The sequence below is a fragment of the Pleurodeles waltl genome, chromosome 7 (genome assembly GCF_031143425.1).
Source record: "Pleurodeles waltl isolate 20211129_DDA chromosome 7, aPleWal1.hap1.20221129, whole genome shotgun sequence".
In the NCBI taxonomy this organism is placed as follows: Eukaryota; Metazoa; Chordata; class Amphibia; order Caudata; family Salamandridae; genus Pleurodeles; species Pleurodeles waltl.
This window is the reverse complement of record NC_090446.1, coordinates 611,475,406-611,496,466: the sequence shown is the minus strand read 5'-3', so window position 1 is coordinate 611,496,466 and position 21,061 is coordinate 611,475,406. Positions and strand designations below refer to the sequence as shown.

The 21,061-nt window shown below is 46.1% G+C and overlaps 1 protein-coding gene across 2 annotated transcripts in view; it reads right to left on the bottom strand.

Moving 5' to 3' along the window:
* Positions 1 to 20,244, bottom strand: part of SNCB (synuclein beta) — a 95,529-nt gene extending 75,285 nt beyond the window's left edge. The window contains exons 1-2 of one of the 2 annotated variants that reach the window (XM_069244561.1): positions 19,546 to 20,244; positions 10,764 to 10,897 (exon numbers count right to left, since the gene is read on the bottom strand). In XM_069244561.1, coding sequence (XP_069100662.1) covers positions 10,764 to 10,884 — 121 coding nt within the window. In that variant the 5' untranslated portion in view covers positions 10,885 to 10,897; positions 19,546 to 20,244. The remainder of the gene's footprint in view (positions 1 to 10,763; positions 10,898 to 19,545) is intronic. The other variant, XM_069244562.1, reaches the window with a different exon arrangement.
* Between the last annotated feature and the right edge of the window lie 817 nt (positions 20,245 to 21,061).

The following is a 21,061-nucleotide window of genomic DNA, read 5'->3' as shown; positions in this document are numbered from 1 at the left end:
TATCACAATGACAATCAGATATGGAAGGATATTAATAAAGCCCATCCCAGCAGATCTCTCCACCATTTCTCCCTTTAACGTATGCTTGCTCAGGACCTTTAACAGTAAACAAAATATCTCAGAATGGAGGACTCAATGCAGTAACCATTTAAGTGGGCTATGAACATACCAGATATCAAAAAGGGACCTGCAGAGCTTCTCAAAACTGCCTGGTTACTGAAAACCATAAACTGTGCACCTGTTTCTCACACTTCTGTATACATCACACTGCTAAGCGCTGCATCCTATAGCAAAATAACAGCACCTCACTGATCAACACGCAAAACACAGAAGTCACACAGGATCAAAAGAAAGACAACAAACTTCAAACCACACACCCTACACAGTGTAGAGTGCTATCCATGTAGGCAAGCGTTTCTGCACCTCACATAGATGTAGTAAGTGCTATCTAAATATTACAACACAATACAAGTGCATGGCAATCTACCGAACCTCCCTCCTGAGACATGACCCTCGCCCCTTACTGGGTCTCCCAGCAGTGAGGTATGAGAATGAAAGCCATAAACATGGACTGTCGATGACTGAAGTAAGACAAGTATAGACTGGTTCCAGTGGTTTTGTACCAGGATTCACATGTGGGGCCTGATTACAACTTTGGTGGGCGGGATACTCTGCCACAAACATGACGGATATCCCATCCGCCGTATTACAAGTGCCATTATATCCTACGGATCTTGTATAATGGCGGGCGGAATATCCATCATGTTTGTTAGAGAGCATCCCATCCACCAAGATCGTAATCAGGCTCCAAGTTCCCAACTGCACCTGTGCCAGGGGAAAGTGCAACAACAGAGGAAATTAGAGATTAAGCTGTTTCACTCTAGTAGTGGGAAGCTAATCTGGAACAGGGAGTCAGCTGGTGACTTCCTCCCGCACCAGCTAGAACAGATTTCTGGAAGCTTAAATCTCACTTTTGCATGAGGGGATGTGGCCCCAATTGGAGCTGGAATTTTGGATTGAACTGCCCTGTAACATTCTCAGATCGCTTTCAGTGCATTACACACAACTCTGTCCCAGGAGGAACGCACTGCTGTCGTCCATCCTGAATAATTACAGAAAATTCCTTACTTTTTCATTAAAGGCTAAACTTAAGGTTGAGAAAGTTGATTTTATTTGTCTTGGGAGAGTGCATGTTTCTCATTTCGAACTCGTCTCTGCTATAGTGTGAGCAGTTGCCCTATTCCTGCTGGTATTTTGAATCCTAAACTTTCAATGGAGGCAACATAAAACCAACCCAGGGAAAAAGAGCTATACTTGGCAAAATGGTGGACAAAATGTCTGATTTAAGAAACAACACAATTCTTACAGAAAAAAATATAAGAGTCTGTAGTCTCCTTGCATTTGAACTCGTAATCTCCAAGTAATACAGACATATGTCAGGGGCATGCTCTCCACTTGATACAACATTCGATCACGTAACTCAAACATTTCCTAAAAAAGAAAGGGATTCACTTTGGTCCAATTAGAAGGTTCTTTTATGAACTGCCATGAGAAAAGGTTTTCTTCACAGAAACAGATGTTTGAGGCTACATAAACAGGAGTGACATTTTAAAAACTCGAATGAAAGTTATTTATTATTTAAAAAGCTATTGGTGGAAAATAAGAAGTGGTTGTGCTCTGTAGTTGAAAAGTGTGCTTCACCCCATCACCACAGCTAGAGGTCCCACAACTTCCACCACAGCAAGACTTGTAGAGCATTACCCGCAGGCAGTACGCATACTGCAGTCAACATTCACATCTTCTACATTACCCATGACAGAGTGCTCTAATACAGCAACCAACATCTGCAGCTCTACACTATCCATTACAGCCAGCACACATACTACAACCAACAGATACAGGTCCAAAGTATGCATCAAAGCCAGCACTCATACAGTAAGCCGCAGCCACAGCTCCAGCATTATCCATCAGAGCCAGCACTCATACCTGAACCAACAGCTACATGTCCTACACCCTCCATCATAGCCAACATTTATACAGAAGCTGACACCTACAGCTCTTATGCGTCCATCACGGACAGCAGACATACTGCAACCAACATCCACAGCTCCTACAGAATCCTTCAGATAAACCACACACAACCAACAGCTAGAGCTCTTAAACCATGCATCACAGCCAGCACCCATACCGAAACCCACAGCCACTCCTACAGCAAACCACAGCGACACCTCTGACACCATCCATCACAGCCAGAACTCATAAAGCAGCCAAAAGCTACTGCTCCAACACCGTCCATCTCAGCTAGCACTCATAAAGGAAACTGCAGCCGCAGTCACTATACCACTCATCACAGTTAGCGCTCATATAGCAACCCACAGCCACAGTTCCTTCATCATCGGTCACAGCCAGCACTCATACAGTAAACAACAGCTACAGTTCATACACCATCCATCACAGCTAGCACTCATTCAGTGACCAAAAGCTGCAGTTTTTTACTACCACCACAACCTGCATCCCAATAGCATTTACTACAGCTACCACTCAAATATCAAACCATATTCAATTCCTTACACTACCCGTCATAGTCAGTGCCACTATGACTTCAGCTACAGCTAAAAATCACAGATCAACCCACATCCAGAGCTTGTACACCATCCACCACAATCAATAAACGTAGAACATCACCCATAGCCAGCATAATTAAACAGTCACTAAAAGCCCAGTACTCCAATATCCAGAACCGTATTATTATTGCTCAAAGCATTAGCAGAACATTCTTAAGCACCAGGTAGTCCACAGGCGTGGTCATCTGAAACCTATGATTCAGTCAAGCATAACAATAATATTCAGCTTTAAGGCCAACAAAAAAGGAAACTAATGTAGTCCAATGGCCATTGCCTTCCAACCCTGGGCGACTCAAGCAGAGATAGGTTCAGAACATCCAGTTTTAAATCTGAATTTTAGAAAGAATGCAACAACTGGTTGGCATGTATTAGGTCATCCAGTGGAGCATAAGAAACAAAGGTTTTTTTTTTGTCCACATGAAGGCACAGTTTTTATAAGCTTGTTCCCAGTCATGGTAGCAGCACAATAAGGCTGGGCACTGGCAGTTGTGATCCTTCCATGATCTAATGCCAGCAGCACTGTATGGTACACACTATTATCCATTCCAATTGCCACAAACTAGCCAGAACTACTCCTGAAATCATGGTCCAGGAGGTGAGAAATAGCAATGTTTCAGCAGTGACTCTCTTGGTATGGAGGGAATGCCTATGGGGTATTAGGACCCCAGGTCAACGGCCGATCTTGGTCTTTGCTCCTCCGCCATTCATGCCCAGAGAGCTCGATTGCAGTACTGGTTATCACCAACCTTTATTTATTTACCTACTCAGCATTTTATTTAGTGGATTAATGAACTGTAAACTGTTCATAAAGAATGTCATTTTGAGTAATTGTACATTTCCCTCTTTTAGTCACACCAGGTCTCCACTCTTTGCTATAACAAGAGCTACTTCTAATCAATGAAAAGAGTACTGAACTACTAATAACTTTGACAACTGTTGCAGTAGTGATCACATCCGAAAATCTGCGACAATCAAAATAATGACCACACCTGGCAGGATTACTAATAGTAGTTACCCAGATTTATATCACAAAACTGAGTGATGCAAAAAATATCCTATCCAAAACAATGACTAATACAATATCATGCATACAAATATAGGGAGGTATAGATTTAGTATTCTAAACTTCACATCTACATACCGTGATCTATACATCTGCATGTACAAATCATGAAGATGTATATCTTTAAGACAAATAGATGTGTATTTAAGTATGTAAATAAAAAAACTACTTAAACTGCATAATGTTTCAGTAGTCTATATTCGGGCTACAGTACTTTGGCTGGATGACATTTCATATTCAATACTGTAGTAAAACACCAACCACCCCAACACAAGAAATATTATCCACCACAGGAAGTGCCCACTGACACCAAGGAAATACTTAAAGCTATAAATCTCACTAACTCTGTCTGAACCATCATTGAAAGAGCAGCTTAATTTTGTTTCGGGATTTCAATAATTATGTCTTCAAACATCATCATGTCAGTTTCTCCCAATACATGTTTTTCTGTCAAATATGCACTTTTCATGTTAGGTTAATACACTAAAAAATAATGTATTTTTCTGAAAATAAAACTACCTCCATTTTGTGCCTGAAAAATAAAATTTCATGCATGGACTCCAAATGTCGTTTTGTGTTTTCCTCGGTAAAAATGTGTCTCAGAGACAGAGCCTGCCCCATCTGCCCAAGTTTTCCCATCTCGTGCTGGGGATGCTCACCATAAGGCCCAAGATGCAATTTTGTTAAGAATGCCCACTATTATGTCAGAGCTACAACTATGCTGTTGCTGTTCACCATAGTGCTGAGAATCCCCACACCATGTCAGCCACTGGAATTATTATTCCAAAATGGCCACAATTGTGTGATAGATGGCCACACTTAGGAAAACCATACTCATGACATGGAGAGTATATCTTCTGCCATTATGCCATAATTAATTCATTGATGCTCAGAATATGTCACAGTTTACCATTATTATGCCAGTGCCAACATTATGTCAGAAATAGACATAACTGAGCCACAAATAAATCCCTTGTGCTGGTGGCATCAGAAGTATTTGGTGTTTCCTGACACCAGAAATGACTTCCAGGAAGAGAAAATGTATTTTAAGGAAGGATACTAGGCCAGACACATACATAGTACAAACATAAATGTAAACATATATGTACACAGGCACATAGCAACATTTAAACAAATACACATACATACATGCACACACCACACCTACCATCTAAAGCAAACAAGACTCAAAAGTATCCCCCGTATCCGCTCACAAACACGGTCCATAGCAGTGCTCCAACAATATTTATCGCAGTGTAGAGAATCCTATGTGTGTTTTTAAGCATTATTATTAGGAGCTGGGGTGAGACCTGAACATATTTGTAGAGTTCACAGGGCAACGTTATTTATTGATTGTCTCCTCTTCTCTGTCTTCGCTCTTCCCTACAACCGCTCTTGAGAACAAGACTGCCCCAGCAATATTAAAGGAAGAGAGGGAAAAATAGAGGGTGGGAGTGGGAAGAAGAGAGAGGGAAAGAGAAAAGAGAGAAAGAAAAGAGAAAGAAAGACAGAGAGTTATGAAATAGTAGGAAGGAAATGGAGAGAAAAGAAAAGGAGAGGGGAAGAGAGAAAGGAGTGGGGAGAAAGAGAAGAAGAGAGAGATAGAAAGGAGGAATTCACTACTTACTACATAAACGTTGGTTTTATTTGTACATCCTTTGCTTCTGGATGTCACTGCCCACTCATATGAAACAGGTTTTTCATTTGGACTAGGTGTGCACCTCAGGGGTGGGCCTAAGCAGCGGTTGAGAAGATGCTATGTTGTGTTACTGGCTTTTTGTAGAGTGCAGCGTGTTCACCCATTGCTTGGTCTTTTGTTAAACATTTCTGTTTAAGGCCATGTATACTGTATTGTGTGTGGTACAGATTCTCACACCTTCCCCCCACACCCTACTATCTGATCCTAGCACCCCAACATAAGCATGAAAAAATAGTGAAGGGAGAAACTGGGGTGTAAACCAGCAGGTAAGACAGAAAGAAACACAAACCCCGTCCAAGTAAACCTAGCTTCATGATTCTACCTCCGCTATAGGAAGGAGGGACAAGATCCACTGTCTTTATAAAGATGAAAGCTCAGTTGCTACAACCAGATGGAGGGAGACCTGTGGACCCTAGAGCACTCACTATGTATATAGCTTTCCGCTAACGCCCTTGCAAAGACTTAGTATGAATGCCCATCCTGTTCGTATGCTGAATTTGGCTTTTCCATGGCTTGGCTGGTCTAAGGTCCCTGTTTCTCAGCAATTAACCAAATCAGCAGGATTTTTGTTTTATGTTTGTCTTAAAATGTATATACTAAATTGACTCATTCCAACTTATTTATAAACACATTTATAACTGATACCATTTACAAGTCTAGAGTTTCTTTTTTCTGTTTACATTTAACCCAGCAGACCATGCAGTCTTCGTGAGTGTAGCGAGGAAGATGTGATTGTTCATGGTTTTTGGAAACCCATCACTCAGTGGATTTTCATCAGAGGATTTTCATCAACAAAGAGTTAGAGATGGATGGAAAGCATTGTAGTCTCGCAGCAAGTTCTCCTCCACCTTCAAAACAATCATCGCCATTACAGAAACTCATGTTCAGCAACTGAGCCTCAAGCAGAGCTTCTCTGCCAAGTTCTGAAAGAGAATCTAGTCTCTGATCGCAACCAAAGCAGGACTCAGATACTCTTGATGCAGGACCGGTGAAGAGCGCTTTACTTCTTCACTGGAGGGAAGCAGATCTCTCTTCGCTTTTGTCAGTAACTGTTCTTCATAAAGAGATCATCCAGTGCACCTCAATCTTTCTGCCATTCTACTGTGTATTTAATGGTGTTTATACTACACAAACGTAGATCAGAAGCAACAGAACATTAAATAACTAAGGGGGCTTACATATATTGTAATTGAACAATTACGTACATTTACGATTTCACCACACTCTAGTTACAGTTTTATGCACATGGTGAGTGAATGATTGTCCAGAATTAGATGCTTTTCAGTCAAGCGTGGAAGCAGGCATTGGAATTCAGGTTCCCCGCCTGTAGCTTGGACACTAGACCCCTGCCCTACTAAGATCGTCACAAAAGCCTGAAAGAGAACTTCAACTCTGACCTACCACATACACTGCTGACCCTAGACTCAGTCCTACATACACAGTCAGCCCTGCTAGTGCACCTCTGTTCAGACCTTTGCTTCTCCCTTATTGAGACACACACAGAAATATTAAATCACCAGATTAAACTTTACCTTCAGCACCTCTGGTGCTCAGGAGTGACAGCCACACACATCTCGGTGAATGCATCTGAATCCCTTTGCAAGAAGCTCCAGGTATTACAGTGCCGAGAACCAAATGCACCTCTGCAAATACACCTCATTCCTGACCTGCAGCACCAAGGCCAGACTGGGGAACAAAAACAGCCCTAGCAAAAAGGCCCAACCCCTTCATCCCCTCGTGCATTCTCTCTTTCCGTTGACCCATTCTCTCTCTCTCCCCCTCTCTCCTCTCTCTTCTCCCTCTCTGATCGCCTTTTCTCTACTCTCTACCTTCCTTCTCACTTGTTTTCTGTTTCTAAGCCTCCTTATGCCTGCTGGAATTAACCTCTGGGAGCTGGGGAAAGTGACAAAGGCACCAGCAGCGTCTCTGGGCTTTCAAAACCAGCCTCCAGGGGGCGCACACCGCAAGAGGCATGCCCGATGGAATAAAAGGCCTGCCTGGCCCTGTGCCGCGCCCTTCAATACTCCAATACAGAGATCGAACTTTGACAGATACACACCAATCCTAACCTACAGCACCTTCCACAACGCCAGTACAGAGACTCCCTGAAAACTCTGTATTAAGCACCTCAATCCTGTCCTGCAGCACCAAGCACCAATCCAGTACAGAGAGACACATCAAACCCTGAAAACACCTTCGTCTTTATCTGCAGCTCCCCATATTACGCCAGGACAGACCTTTTCTCAGAGCTCTGCTAATACACCCCAGGCTTAACCTGCAGTATCCCTCACTGGGCCAGGACAGAGGCTTAGTCATAGCCCTGTAGACAGACCTGGACTCTGACCTGTGCTCCCAGTACTAGGCCTGTGGTGCAGTGTCACTTTAAGTAATGGGTAAAGCGGGCAATTGCCATGGGCCTCTATTTTCCAAGGGGCCCCTGGGAAAATAAACTTTATCTCTCTAGCTCCCCTCTGTCTATATCTGAACCTCTCATCTTCTCTCTGCCCACCTCTACCTCGGTCTCTCTTTGCCCAGCGTCATCCTATGGATTTGTGATGTCCTGGGAAAGAAATAATTCCACTGTTTTTGTACTACAATTAGCACGGAAGAGGGTGATAAATTCAAACTTAGTTAGGAACGGGGTCCCAAAATATGCCTTGCTCAGGGCTCCAGAAATCTTTGAGAATGCACCACTGTAGCGGGAGCCACAGACCTCCCTTTTTGCCTCCTCAATATTGAACTTCAGCGCCCCTCTTATTCAAAATGGAGTCAGATTGTTGACACTTGGTAGAAATTGCTCCAGCGACCCATCATCTGCCGGGGTAGTGGGAAGAGAGAGTAAAGGAGTAGGTTGAGGGGCAGGGTGAAACTGGCAGGCAACTGGGGGACGCTAGCATAAAATACTCCTGAGAAAACCAGCGTGACATCAAACTAATTTATATAAAATTATTGATTACTTTTTCAAATCCATGTCCCTTGCATAAAAAAAACTGTACTGTCCACCTAAAAACCTGTTAAAACAAAGGATTTCCGTGAAGACAATTGTTAAATTGACCGCATGTTTGTGTTAGTTTAGCAGATGAGCACCTGTTAAGAATGTTGTATTCATGCAAGCATCACAAATGGTTTGCAGGAAGCCTTATAAGCAATACAACTTAAGAATAATAAAAAAATATAAAGTGCCTTATCATCTGCAAGAGTATACTGGTGCTGAAAGCTTTAAGATTTTTTCCAAAACTTGTAAAAAGGTAAGATGGGGCTTCTTTTAGAAGTTTTACATTTAAATGGCAAGAAAGTATGAATTCAAATGCATGAAGTTCTGCCCTTTGTTTCAGGAACACTGACATCATCTTAAATTTCCCAAATCCTTACTAACCCACAGACACCAGCAAGCTGCCTGGGAATCAGTGAGTAGGAGGGGCCTTCCTCACGAACATTTTTGCACCTCTCCGCACTCCACAAACCAATCTATGCCAGGTACAAGACGTTTGTGGTTAGGCTGCACCTTCAGCTGCAAACAGCCAGTTTGCGCCACTGTGTGTGTCTGCACTACAATCACATAGGTCCAGGGCAGAGGACCAGCTGTTCTTCTTCTGACACTGAGTAACAAGACAGTGACCTGATCCTTGTAATGTCCTCCTGACTCGAGGAAGAGCAAGGGTCAGCAAAGTCACTGAGGTGGTGCAGCCCAGGGCGCAGAGATCGTCTCAAAGAGAAACAAAGCGATCCAAAGTCAGCAGGGAAGCAATGGCGGCTCAGAAACTGGCAAGCAGCGGACTGGAGCTCAGGGTGTGTCCTGGGCACTGGAGTCTACAAGCTACCACATACAATGAAGGGGATACCCGGATAGGGGTTCAAGAGGCTAGTCTGATATCAAAGTGCTTGTGTGTTTCATGCCTGGTTGTCAATACATTCTGGTAAATGGGGGGGGGGGGGGTCCCTAACAGCTGACAACAAAGTCGTCCCTACACAGTTTGTGGTCTCAGCAGAGCCTTAAACTGGTGCTTGGGTGAGTGGCAGCTCCGTCGCAGCAGACTAGTGTCTCTTCTCCTGCAGGTCTAGCAGCACCAGGTACCGATGTAAATCCTTCAGTCTTAGCACAGCTCACAAGTGCACGTGCCTGAGCCCCAGTCCTTCCAGCGCTACCTCAAACTGGCAGCGGAATCATCGTTATCATTGCACTTCTGTTGAGCAAATCACCCAAGGCTCTCTTGGCGCTGCCAAGGAGCTCCTGGCGGAGTCTTTTAGTGAAATTGTAGTGTGTACAGAGCACTGTTTTGGAGGGCTAGTACTTACTCTGAAACTAAGCCACTGACAGGAATCCAGGGCTGGACAGTCCTTTTCCCAGTTTTAATTTCTAAGTTTTTCAACCAATCAGAGCAGAAGCTATTCTATCAGGCTTTTTCCAGGGCATCCTACTGTGGAAGGTGGGAAAGATGGGAGAAAATAATAGCTGTCCATTCATACTCCAGCCCAAAACCTGCAGGAAATATCATAAATAAGGTCTCCAAGACGCAGACTCACGGGTGGCCACATTGGCATGGATACTGCGGAAGCTGCCATCTTGTGGTAATGTCTGTGAATATAACAGAAGCTCCCCAATTCTGCTGCGTCAACAGATAGTGAGGAATGACCATTGTCTGCTGAGTAACTAAATAGTGACTAAATGTGCGCAAGCACAATACATATACGCACATAAACAGTTAAATTGGGGGACTGTGTGAACCCCTTTTTGTGACTGATCAGACTTTCTGGGTATTTCCTAAACAGATAAAAAAGGCCTGTACTCAAGCCTAAAAACTACTGCCGTCAGATTTCCGCATGCCTATAGCCAGGTAAGGAGGGATACCCTATTCAGCTGTGGGGGTTGGTTGTTTGGTGTACCTCTCCCATAATAAGGGAAACAGAAAAGCACGAAGCATAGTATTCAGTGGTCTTATAATGCCGAGCCAATGAGAAACACACAGGACGAAGCAAGCAGCACCGAGAAGAGGTGCTGATACAGTACCCGGTAGGGGCCAAGAGTCACATCTGATTGGACGACTAATACCTGCCCATTCCGTATCAGTTTCTTCTAACCCAATAAATAAAGCGCTCTGGAGTAACTGTACGATGACACAGTGCTCTTTTATTCATGAATAAAAGTATACATAAATAAAAAATAGTACACCTGATTTTCATCCTTACACTGTGCCATGGCGAAAAGTATACACCACAAATAATGCACACCTCCCTCCACTGTCCCCGCCTTCCAACTTCAAGAGAGCCATATATTAATAATAATAATAATAATAATAATAATAATAATAATAATAATAATAATAATAATAATAATAATAATAATAATAATAATGCGTCTGAGGAGTGGTTCTCTTACCCACATACATGACGCCCTCCTTGGTCTTCTCAGCGGCGTCGGCGACCCCCTGCTTCGTCTTCTCGGCTGCGGCCACCACCCCCTCCTTGGCTTTGGACAAGCCCTTCATGAAGACGTCCATGGCGAGGAGCCTGCTGGGGAGGGGGACAGGAGGGTTACAGATGTCAGCACGCGCCTCCGCGTCGTTCCCTCCACGAGAGCTTCCGCAACCACCCCCGCCCTCCCTGCTCACCCCAACACACGGAGGGCGGGGTCTCCGAAAGGAGGTCAGTCTGTGCCCAGCGCTCCGATGGCAACAGCACCCGCCCGGGCAGTGGGCACCCCTGGCATCAGAGCTCTGACCTCCTTTCGAAGGAGGGGGGGGGGGGGGTGCGGGGCAGGGCCGCCCTCAGCGGCGGAGCGTCAGCTAAACCCTTGAAAGCTGCAGAATTATGTAAATAAAAGAGCATCAGGCGGGCCTCGCACAGGAGGTTAACGCTCGCGGCTCCGTACCGTGGGAGGGTCGGGGCGCTCGGTAAGGCACACTGTGGTACAGGCTGTGGGTGCCAACCGAACTGTAGTAGATAACGGGGGCACCAACCACTAGCGGGCACACTGACGATAGGGGAACATAGATAAGGTGTGGCTTCTGCACCCGGGCTCCGAAGGAGAACCAGGTTCCACTGGAAAAAACACACACAGAGTTGCATGAATGGGCAAGGGGGCAAGGAAGGCCGCGTGACATGTCTTTTGTTCTAGCGGGGTACCAATGACAAATAAGGGGCACCAGGAAGGGCGTAACTCTAGTGCTGGGAGGGTTTGTTCAGGAACCAGGGAGCACTAGATGCGATAAAGCTGTGTCCAAGTGTTTAGCGACTGCCAATAGGCAGCATATGCCGAGAGGGCATGTAAGAGGTCACCAGGTAATAGTGTAATTGCATTATTATAGCGCCCACTGCCCCTGACTAGGCACTAAAGCATCTTACGGCAGACAGCACGCAGCTCTGGAGCCCGTGGTTAGTGGTCAGTATAGTGTCCTTGGCTATTGGGATTAGTCTTAAATATGCAGCTATTATACCTGCAGAGCCTTTGAGGGCTGAGGAATGGAGCCCCGCGTAAAATATTGGTGCGTGAATCATGGTGCTCCAAGGCAGGAGCCTAGGGTTGCCTAGGGTTGTCTCAACAACAAGTGTTACATGGGGTGACGGAGCCCCAACACCGTTATTACAACGATAGAAACATGGCCAAGGCGATCACTTGCCATCAGTGTCTGAGTGAGAATCCATATGTGCCCCAGTAAGATTTAGGGAGGTGATTTGAAAGTTGGCTAAACACCTGCTTAGCATAATCAATCAAAACTAATGCCAGCGAGACACACTGCTTTTAGAACGAATTCATCTATAGTATACACTTGGACTACAACAACTGTCAACACGATTACCACACATGCAACATAGAGGACTCAAGACCACACGGTTCACATCGTGGGACACCATCCACATTTCCCATTAGCATAATCTACATAGGATAATGTTAACATCCTGCAGGGTGTAGACCAACAATAGTGATGTTTTAATGTCGATTTGCAACAGTATTGTCAACGAATATGCCATCAAGATAATGTCGAGCGGCCTACGTAGCTAAGTGAAGATTTACTATTCTTATCCCACACTTCCCTTGATGTCGCAAGGAAAGCAGATGTGTGGTGAAGAACAGTACATCTGCATTTGCAAAGATACACTTCGAAGATGCAGTTGTAGTTGATATTCTACAGTGAATATAGATTCAGCTTCTTATTTTCACCTCGTAATTGTTACCAAGCCAGGTGAAATTTCCTTTACACCAGTGTAATCTCATGTAACTTCCAGCAATTCTCATTCCAATTGCTATGTGTAATCCCCAAGATTACACCATTATGCCATATCACGTAAACAAGATTTTGTCTGGGAAAAAATCCTATCACAGAAGATTGAGAGCAACGTGAATGAAAATAACATAGGAGGCATTAAGGTATGTTACACACAATTCATGTTTTTGTAAAGTAACATGCCGTCTCATGTCCATGTTGGATTTGTGGTGCCGAACGGAACTTCACCTAATACAATTTTGTGTTCTTTTTAGCGTAAAATCCTACTTCTGCCCACTATTCATGTTATGTGTAGGACATGGATTTCACCAAAAACACATAATATCTTGTCATTTTGAGTAGTTTCCAAATTACGTGAATTTTTCCTGGGGTTTCTTCTCGCATTCAAGCATTGGCAGGCATCACCAACCATCTCATATTCTGAGATGGTGTTACACAGTCATTATCAATGTAGCAAGAGATCTAACAATGCACTTTGCTATGTACCACTGACTGCAACAAAGTCTCATTGAAAAAAGCAGCAATGGGAAATCAGTTTCTTTGAAGGTTTGAGTGAGGTCCAGCTATTACAGTTGAGGTTTTCTGGTGCCCAGGCAATACCATCTGATTTGGTACCTCACAGTCACTTATTCATACCTCCAATCCTACAGGCTATATGCATGGCTGTTAGGGTGTTCCCTGCATTACTCAAGCAAGCTTTTGGCTCCGATACTAGACATGGATATTAAAGGGCAGGTTACAACTGCAGCACTATCCTTCACTATATTTTCCAACTCCACCGAAGATCAGGAGCCTTGTCCCCCACAGTTATGTATAAGGGGTTTGGGGAATCTGTGGATCATCTCTGATCACTTAAAGTCTGCCCTCTCACCCCCCCACACCCGCCCCCCAGGTCGTCTTGCCTCTGCTGCAGTGACATTTCCTGTTACTGAGCTTTAAAAGAGGTAAAGGACCTGACTGTTCACAATATAGGAGTCCCACTTTTTGCAAGTTTCCAGAACCAGAAGACAGGCTACTGGTTTTGGGCTTCACAAACGAGTGGTGGAAGTAGGGCTGTTTTTTTGCACTTTATAGTTTTCTTGATCCACTTGGTCAGTCCTCCGCCGTTGCTTATTTTTTGCCGTTCTTGGAGCAACTTCACAGCATCTGGTGGGCTCGTCGTGGGTTGAGACTTGTGCCATCCATTCCTCAAAGAAGCATCTCTACTTCACCTACTTCAGGCAGAACAACACTTCATGTCAGGGCCCAGGAGAATAAACTCAACTGAGTTTGGTTCAGGGATATTTCATTGGGCAGCACACACAACCTAGTTGAGGAAGTCACTTGACAGGTCTTAAAAGGTCATCTAGTGTAATCCTCAAAGGACCGCCACAGGATCTCAGTACTTCTCCACCTCTGGTAAGCTGGACAAGGGCCCAGCTCCAATTCAAGGGGAAGTTTTGTTTGGAGTCCAGCCACTCTGGCATGCACATTTTCAAGTTATTTTGCAGCAAGCTATGGAAAACAGTCTTCCTGGAAAGAAGTCCACATTTAAGGCCAAAATTAAAGATCTGGTAATCAAGAGGGCATACATTTCCAGCAGGGGCAAAAAAGGTAATGTCCAGAGGCATCTCTGGTAGTCGAGAACTAATACACCAAATATAGATTTGTCCTTAATATCATCATGCACTGTAGAAAAGGCAAGGGACTGTCCAATTTAGAGAGACTTTATGTGTTTCATAAAAGCTGCCTGCTAGGCCTCAACCTAGCGAAACAATGATAGGTAATAAAGGCCAGTGCTCTGGATATAAGGGTTTCTTTGGATAAAAGCACTTCTTGTATGCAAACAAATCATATTTCTAGTTCTCAGTAGAAAGCCATAAACAATGAAGTTGCCCTATATCCAAGAGAGTTGGATTAAACTCCTACAAACAAATCTTGGGGCTCTTTTGTTGTTCACCCAACAAGAAGCCATCTGGGGTTCTGCTGCCAAACCCTAGAGAGAGTCACCTGGTGGTCCCAGATACTTTGACAGCACATGAAGCAAAGTATGAAGTGGGAGGTTTTTAGGAGAGGAAAGCAGTGTCGTAACCTGTCAGTACAGGCAGTGACACTGTATCCTACAGCTCTGGAAATGTATTGTTACAAGAGGCATGGATGGCCTTGACACTTTGTCAGAGGGGACAGGGAAATTATAGGAGGGGAGTCTGAGATGGCTCTTATTGTCACAGTGTAATCTTAAGGATTTTGGGGATCCGAACAAGATATATTTTGAGAGTCCTTGTTTGAAACAACTTTGAAGCTTTGAGCTAAAGAGAAGGTTAATTTTCCAGGAGGGGGCCTAAAAGGTAGGGTAAATGAGCAATTGCCTACCTTCCCCATGCCTTTGATCCCCATGCTGCACGATTGATGTGACCCACGGGTGCTGAGGTTCACAATCTCTGGCCTATCCTGCATTTATTCACATTTAGATGCCTTTAATGTGATTAACTGGGCTATTATGTGCTGTTTATTTGCTGCCATGGGGACTCTGCATGGACAACTCCAGTGGTGAGCAGCCATTTGATCAGAGTGAGGAATTAATCACCCAAAACCACTAAACTGTGCAGGACACCATGACACTGGTCTCTTGAAGTTTGTTCACTGAACTGTAACAGGGGGTCCAATGTGTCAACTGTGTGAGGTGCTGGCACAGCTGGACTGCAGCCAGAGCTAAATGTACTCTGTGCCATTGTGCATGAAGGGATCTTATGTTTTCCCTTGCTCCTCTAAGCTCTTACACCTATATTTCCTCAATCATCTCTCCTATAGACAGATGTCTGGTAAGGACACTCTTTAAGTAACACTTGGCACACCAAGGTTCTTATCAGTTGTCCTCATATGTTGGCACAGTAGCTAGTACCAAACTTTTCTACCTCTGATGAAGTGATGTCTGAACCTATTCTGGGACTGAGAGTACATTTGCATTGATGACTAGTTCTTTGGTCTAGAAAAGGGAAGGCTTGATGCAGCATCCAGGGAAGAGACAGAAAGTCAAATACTGACGTGATATTTTGCTTTAAATATCTGAGCAGCACTTTAAGGTGCCATTGGTGGAGACCTCTGAAATTGCTCAGAGTCCCTCAGACTCTGTCCGAGTTCGGCAGAGCCCAACTCATGTCTCCCTAAACCTTGTATGAATACTCAGAATATATGTCAGGTTTCTTAGAATTTGCACTGCAGCATCAGAACACATCAAGATTCCAAAAGAATGTGCCCACTTCCCTCCCAGGTTGCCTTCTGAATGCCCAGGACTCATTGACTCTCTCAGGGCAAGCTCAGATATTCTTAATCTGCCCTAAAACTATCAGGACTACATATGAGTCCACTACACCCTGCTCTGGATGACACGGAATCTGCAGTGAATCTCTAATAACTCATGAGCATCTAACAGCATGTCCTCAGCTTTCCTAAATTGTGTATGAGTCAACCAGTACTCGCACTGAATCCTCTTAAAAATTACCTGCACCCTCAAAATCCTTCCCCAAAGAGTTTAAAATGAGCCCTAAATCCGCTAGACTATGTCATGTACCCCCCCAAAACATTCAGAAAAGCCCTTAGATCCATCGCAAATTCTTCTCCCCCTATCCTGAACCCTCTCAAACTGGCTCTTAGTGTCTGATGGTACATGCTCTGACTCTGTAACAATCAGCCCTGCCTCGCAACCAGCCCTGCCTTGCTCCAAGTACTATAACATTACAGAACTTGCCATGAATCCTCCACACATTTCATGAGTGTCACAGATCCTGATCTGAATCCTTCAAATATGCCAAGAATTACCAATACCCTGCTTTGGAATCCTGAAAACGTGCTTTGAATTGCATGCACCTATTTCTGGTGAACGGCCATTAACGAAACCGACAGTGGAGGGTTTCCATTCAGAACATGGGATGAAATCTCTCTACACAACCCGTGCGCGTGTAGCCATTAATAGAATCCCACCTGACGTCCACAGACCCCCCCCCCCCACCTCTCACGACGGTAAACGCATCGCTCACAATAAAGCGGACCCTATTACTCGATGTCACGACCCCCTCAGAGGCCCTGAACACCTTAAACTCCCCCCGACACCATTTATTGTTTTGACCCACGAAGCGGGGGCGTAATGGAGGCCCTTCCAGCCCCTGCAGAGCAAGGGGGTGAGGACAACCCTTCAAAGGGCCCCCATTCAGCCCAAGGCCAATACACATCTGTGAGATAAGAGACTCAGGGATTCCACGTCACATTCTGCAGGGAAGGCAACATTTTGTGTTACGTCACTGCCCGCAGACGATGCTCCGATGATCCCGTCAGCCTAAGCAGCCCCCTCACTCATGGCGCACCCGGGGCCCTTCGATAAACCCTCCAACCAAACGAAACCAGAAACTCCATTCTCAGCCCACGACCTCCCCTCAGTCCTTGCAGGAAGCTGAAGGAGGTGGGGAGGGGGGCTAAAGCCCTGCCGAGGCACCCGGTCAATGGAGCAAGGGCTGTGCCTGCTCTGACGGAGGAAGGACAAGCGTAGGATCGGATGGGAAAGGATGCCTGTGGCCACGGTGGCATCCACACTGCACCGGCAATGACTATGCTAGGACCCCCACAAGCCCCACCCCCAGCGCCCAGCGCCCATCCATATCCAAGAGTGATAACCCACCAACCCTGCTCCACCACCTCTAGGCTTGGGAAACTGTACCCCACTGACCCTCTATCCCTGCACCCCAGCCCCGTAAACCGAAAGCTCTTTTAGACTCACTGAGCCTTCCAGGCCCCTGGCCCCATTCATAGCCTCCCGTGATGGGGGCTCACCCTAGAGGACTCGTCTAGACCATGGACAACAAACACTGCCTTCATCCTCTGCTTCCATTCACATTTAGTAGACATTTCACTGTAAGGTGCTGGTGTCCCCTTCAATCCCAGCTCTTACTACCCTGGGTCGCCTCTCTAAGCTCACCTCTCTCTTTGCCGGGTACCATCAAGTGAGAGACAGTGATGGGCTCACCGGTCCTGGAAGACCAGGCTCCAACCCTTAGGTACATCAACATTTCGGCCTTTATAGCATTTCACTTCTTTAAGTTTTTATGTCTGTGTTTTCGGACATCTGGGCCTCAGACTCTCAAAGCCTAGAAACTGCCTTTGTTAGACCCATTAATGCGTGGGTCGCACTGGGAACAAGCCCTGTGGGTTCAGATACTCCCAGGGTACCCCGTCCACATGTGCTCAGACTCTTTCTGAGCTGGTGCCCCCTTCAGGCATAAGCAGCTCTTTGTATAGGTCCCCTGTAGGCGTTTGACCCCTATGTCTCTTAGGTGGGCCACCTGTCAACGAGGATCACCTTTATCCCAGGGCTCTCCCAGATTTGGAATTTCCAGCCTTGGGGTCCGTCTACGCTAGGACACCTCCACGTCTGGCCTCTCAAGAGGGACCTGATCTAGGGTGAGCCTTTCGTAGGTTAGAGTTCCTTTTGCCTAGTGGTATCACTTGGCTCGCCCACCCTCTACCCTTGTACCTTCCTTAGGTTAGACCCTCAACACTGGGCCCACTTCAGGTCTGAACCCTTCAGATGCCTTTAGTATTGTACATCTGAAGGTACAGGCCTCACTCATAATAATAATGTGATTTTGTACAGAGCTTGCTGACCCATATCTGACGTTTAATACGACTGAGCTCTCCCTAGGTTTGCCAGTTCTAGGTCAGTGTATCCTCTAGGCCTGCACACCTTCTAGGTTTGCCCCATCTCTTGACCTGACCCCTCGAGGCTTTAACTGGTATAAGTAGACTCTAGACTTAAGCATCAAGCAGGCCTTCCTCTCTAGGCCTGGGAACATGTACGTCTGCCTCATTTAGGCATGCACAGGTGTAGGCCTGGGACCATTCAGGCTTGGAGGATGCCTAGGTGTGCGCCACTTTAGTTTTGGACTCAGTCTACGTCTGGCAATTCCTAGACCTGAGTACCTTATTCCCACTCTCCTTACACTTCTCCCTCTAGATTTGGAAGCTTCTTTGTTATGGTTCATGGTAAGCTTGAGACCATGCTTAGGCAGCATTATGCTCTAGTCCTGCTGTGGTTTCCTGTCTGCTGACCTCTAGTTAAATTAGCCCTTTAGTCCTGGCCACCGCTAAGCTTGGAGTTCTCCTGATTAAGGCTTCTTACAGATTTAGACCACATCCAGGCTTTGCCCCTCTGTTTTAACCCAGTGCTCAGCTAGGCTTGGTACCAGATGACTCGCCCCCTATAGACAGAGCCACTGAAACATGCAGTTCTACAGCTGCAGTATTTCCTCCATATTTACGGATTTGCTTTATGCACCACATAATTCATCATCTGCTCCATAATCTGCAGACTGTAACAACATTGTTTGCTTGTAACACAAACGGACCAAAAGTTACTAAATTCTTGACAATGTAAAGACCCTTTGCAAATGTTGACTGGTCAACTTTCTATTGCTTATTGCTGTTTGTATGTTAAACTAGTACTAATGAGATGAAACATTTGCCCAAACAGCGTCAAAAGATGAAAAAACAATGCATACTATCATGAAATGTGTTGAGTTAAGGCGCATAATTTGCCATTCCTTGCCACATAATTTAGTTAACCCCGTTGCATAATGGGTTCCTCCCCTGTTGCATAATTGCAGTGGCCCTGCGGAAAGGCTATGGCATTTGTAAGGTTGGCCTTCCAGCTTCGGATCCTCTTTAGACCTGGGCAGTAGGCCCCATGAGGGTTTCAATCCCCCTTAAGGTCTGGTTCCATCTAGTGTTCAGCCTCCCCTGGGTTTCCTCTAGGATTGCTCACCTAGGAACCCCATTTAGAGTTCGGCCCTTCGGGACATGTGCCCCATATAGCATCGCCCTTGTCACCAGGGTCCCCGGACTGCCATAACGCTTGGGTGATCCCCCCACGCTCGGTCTGTCCAACAGCAAGGGAGCCGCTATCCTCACCTGCAGCGACGCTAGAGAGAAACCGTGACTGGGATCTTCGAAGCCGGGACTACAACTGGGAAATCAAAGACACGAACAGTCAGAGCATCCCCGGTGACCCCTCTACGCCCCTGGCACGGTGGCTCCGGTGTCCGGCGGGCCTGTGGGACGGCGTCCGGGGTGGGTGGCGGCCGGTAGGCTGGTCCTTGGCTGTGTTTCGGCAGCTGGCTGCTTGTCCGCTGTGAACGTGCTCCGGTGGCGATCACTGGCCCTCTGCCGTCCGCGGGTGGCCCTTCTCTGGCGGAGACGCTCCTCTTGCCTGTCGCGATGCCGAGAAGGTTGGGATGAGGATAATCCGCGCCGTGCCTGGACCCCCGCCCCCTCCCTGCGCTCGGCCGCCCTATAGGAGCGAGGAATCAGGGTTTCATCAGCCGCGTCGCAGCAATCAGCTCCGGAGGATGCGGTCCCCTCCCAGCTGCCTTTCCTGGGTGGGGGAGGGGGAGGAGAGGGTGCCCCGCCATTCCTCCTTGCATTTTTCTTTCTCTCCCTGAATGGAGAAGCCCCTCCCGTGACCTTTTTCTCCTTCACGTAGCTGTGGTGCTGGGTGACCCTGCACGCTTTGGAGACCCCGTGCCCCTTAGCAGCCCACCCCTTCTCTACACACCGTCAGCATCACACGCTTGGGTGAGATGTGCTCGTGATGGACACGTTTATTTTGGGTACCAGTACTTGTCAGTGAGAGAGCAGTGGGGCATAAAAATGATGGGGGGCGGGGGCGATCTACTCCGAAACATAAAAAAATCATTATTGGGGGCGCGGTGGGGCGGAGTTCCCTCAAAAGCCAAACCGTAATTGGAGAGCATGGTTTTTGATCACACATAAAGAAATACCATTTTGGTGGTTATGCATCGACACACCTAAATCTGCACCCATCGGTGAGTACGGAGGTTTCTGGGCCTAAAAAGGGTGGGGGGGGGGGGAGTAGTCCCTTCTATAGACCTGGGTGGGGGCAATAATATAAAAGTATATCGATTATACCCAGGTAGGATGGAAGGTTGGAGAATTGGAGAAAACTCTGCTTGAAAAACCTCAAATCCTTTCCAGCGGCGGTTGTTTGGGTGGGGGAAGGGGGTGGGTCAAATAAGGCCTCATCCATCAACAGAGTGTAGGAGGATCTTCTAATCACACACTACAAAATAGATTAAATAGAAAGGAGCAGGGTAAATGTCCGCGAAACTACTATATATTAAAACATAAGATCTGCGTATTTGTGTTAGTATGGTGGTGTGGGGGCAGTAAGTGTGTGTGTGTGGGGGGGCAGATTAAAATACACCCCGAGACCTACGTCGTCATCTGAGGGCCAGCTCGAAAGGGGGCGGCGAGGAGTGGGGGCGTTTGGGATTCAGTAAACCGTAGCCTGCGCTAAATTATCCAAGGACAGCCCAGCCAGAGCTTTTTTTAAAGAATTAATTAGTCTTTAATTACACTTATGTAGGTTATGTCTACACGGGACTGGAGACCCGAAGGGAGACACTCG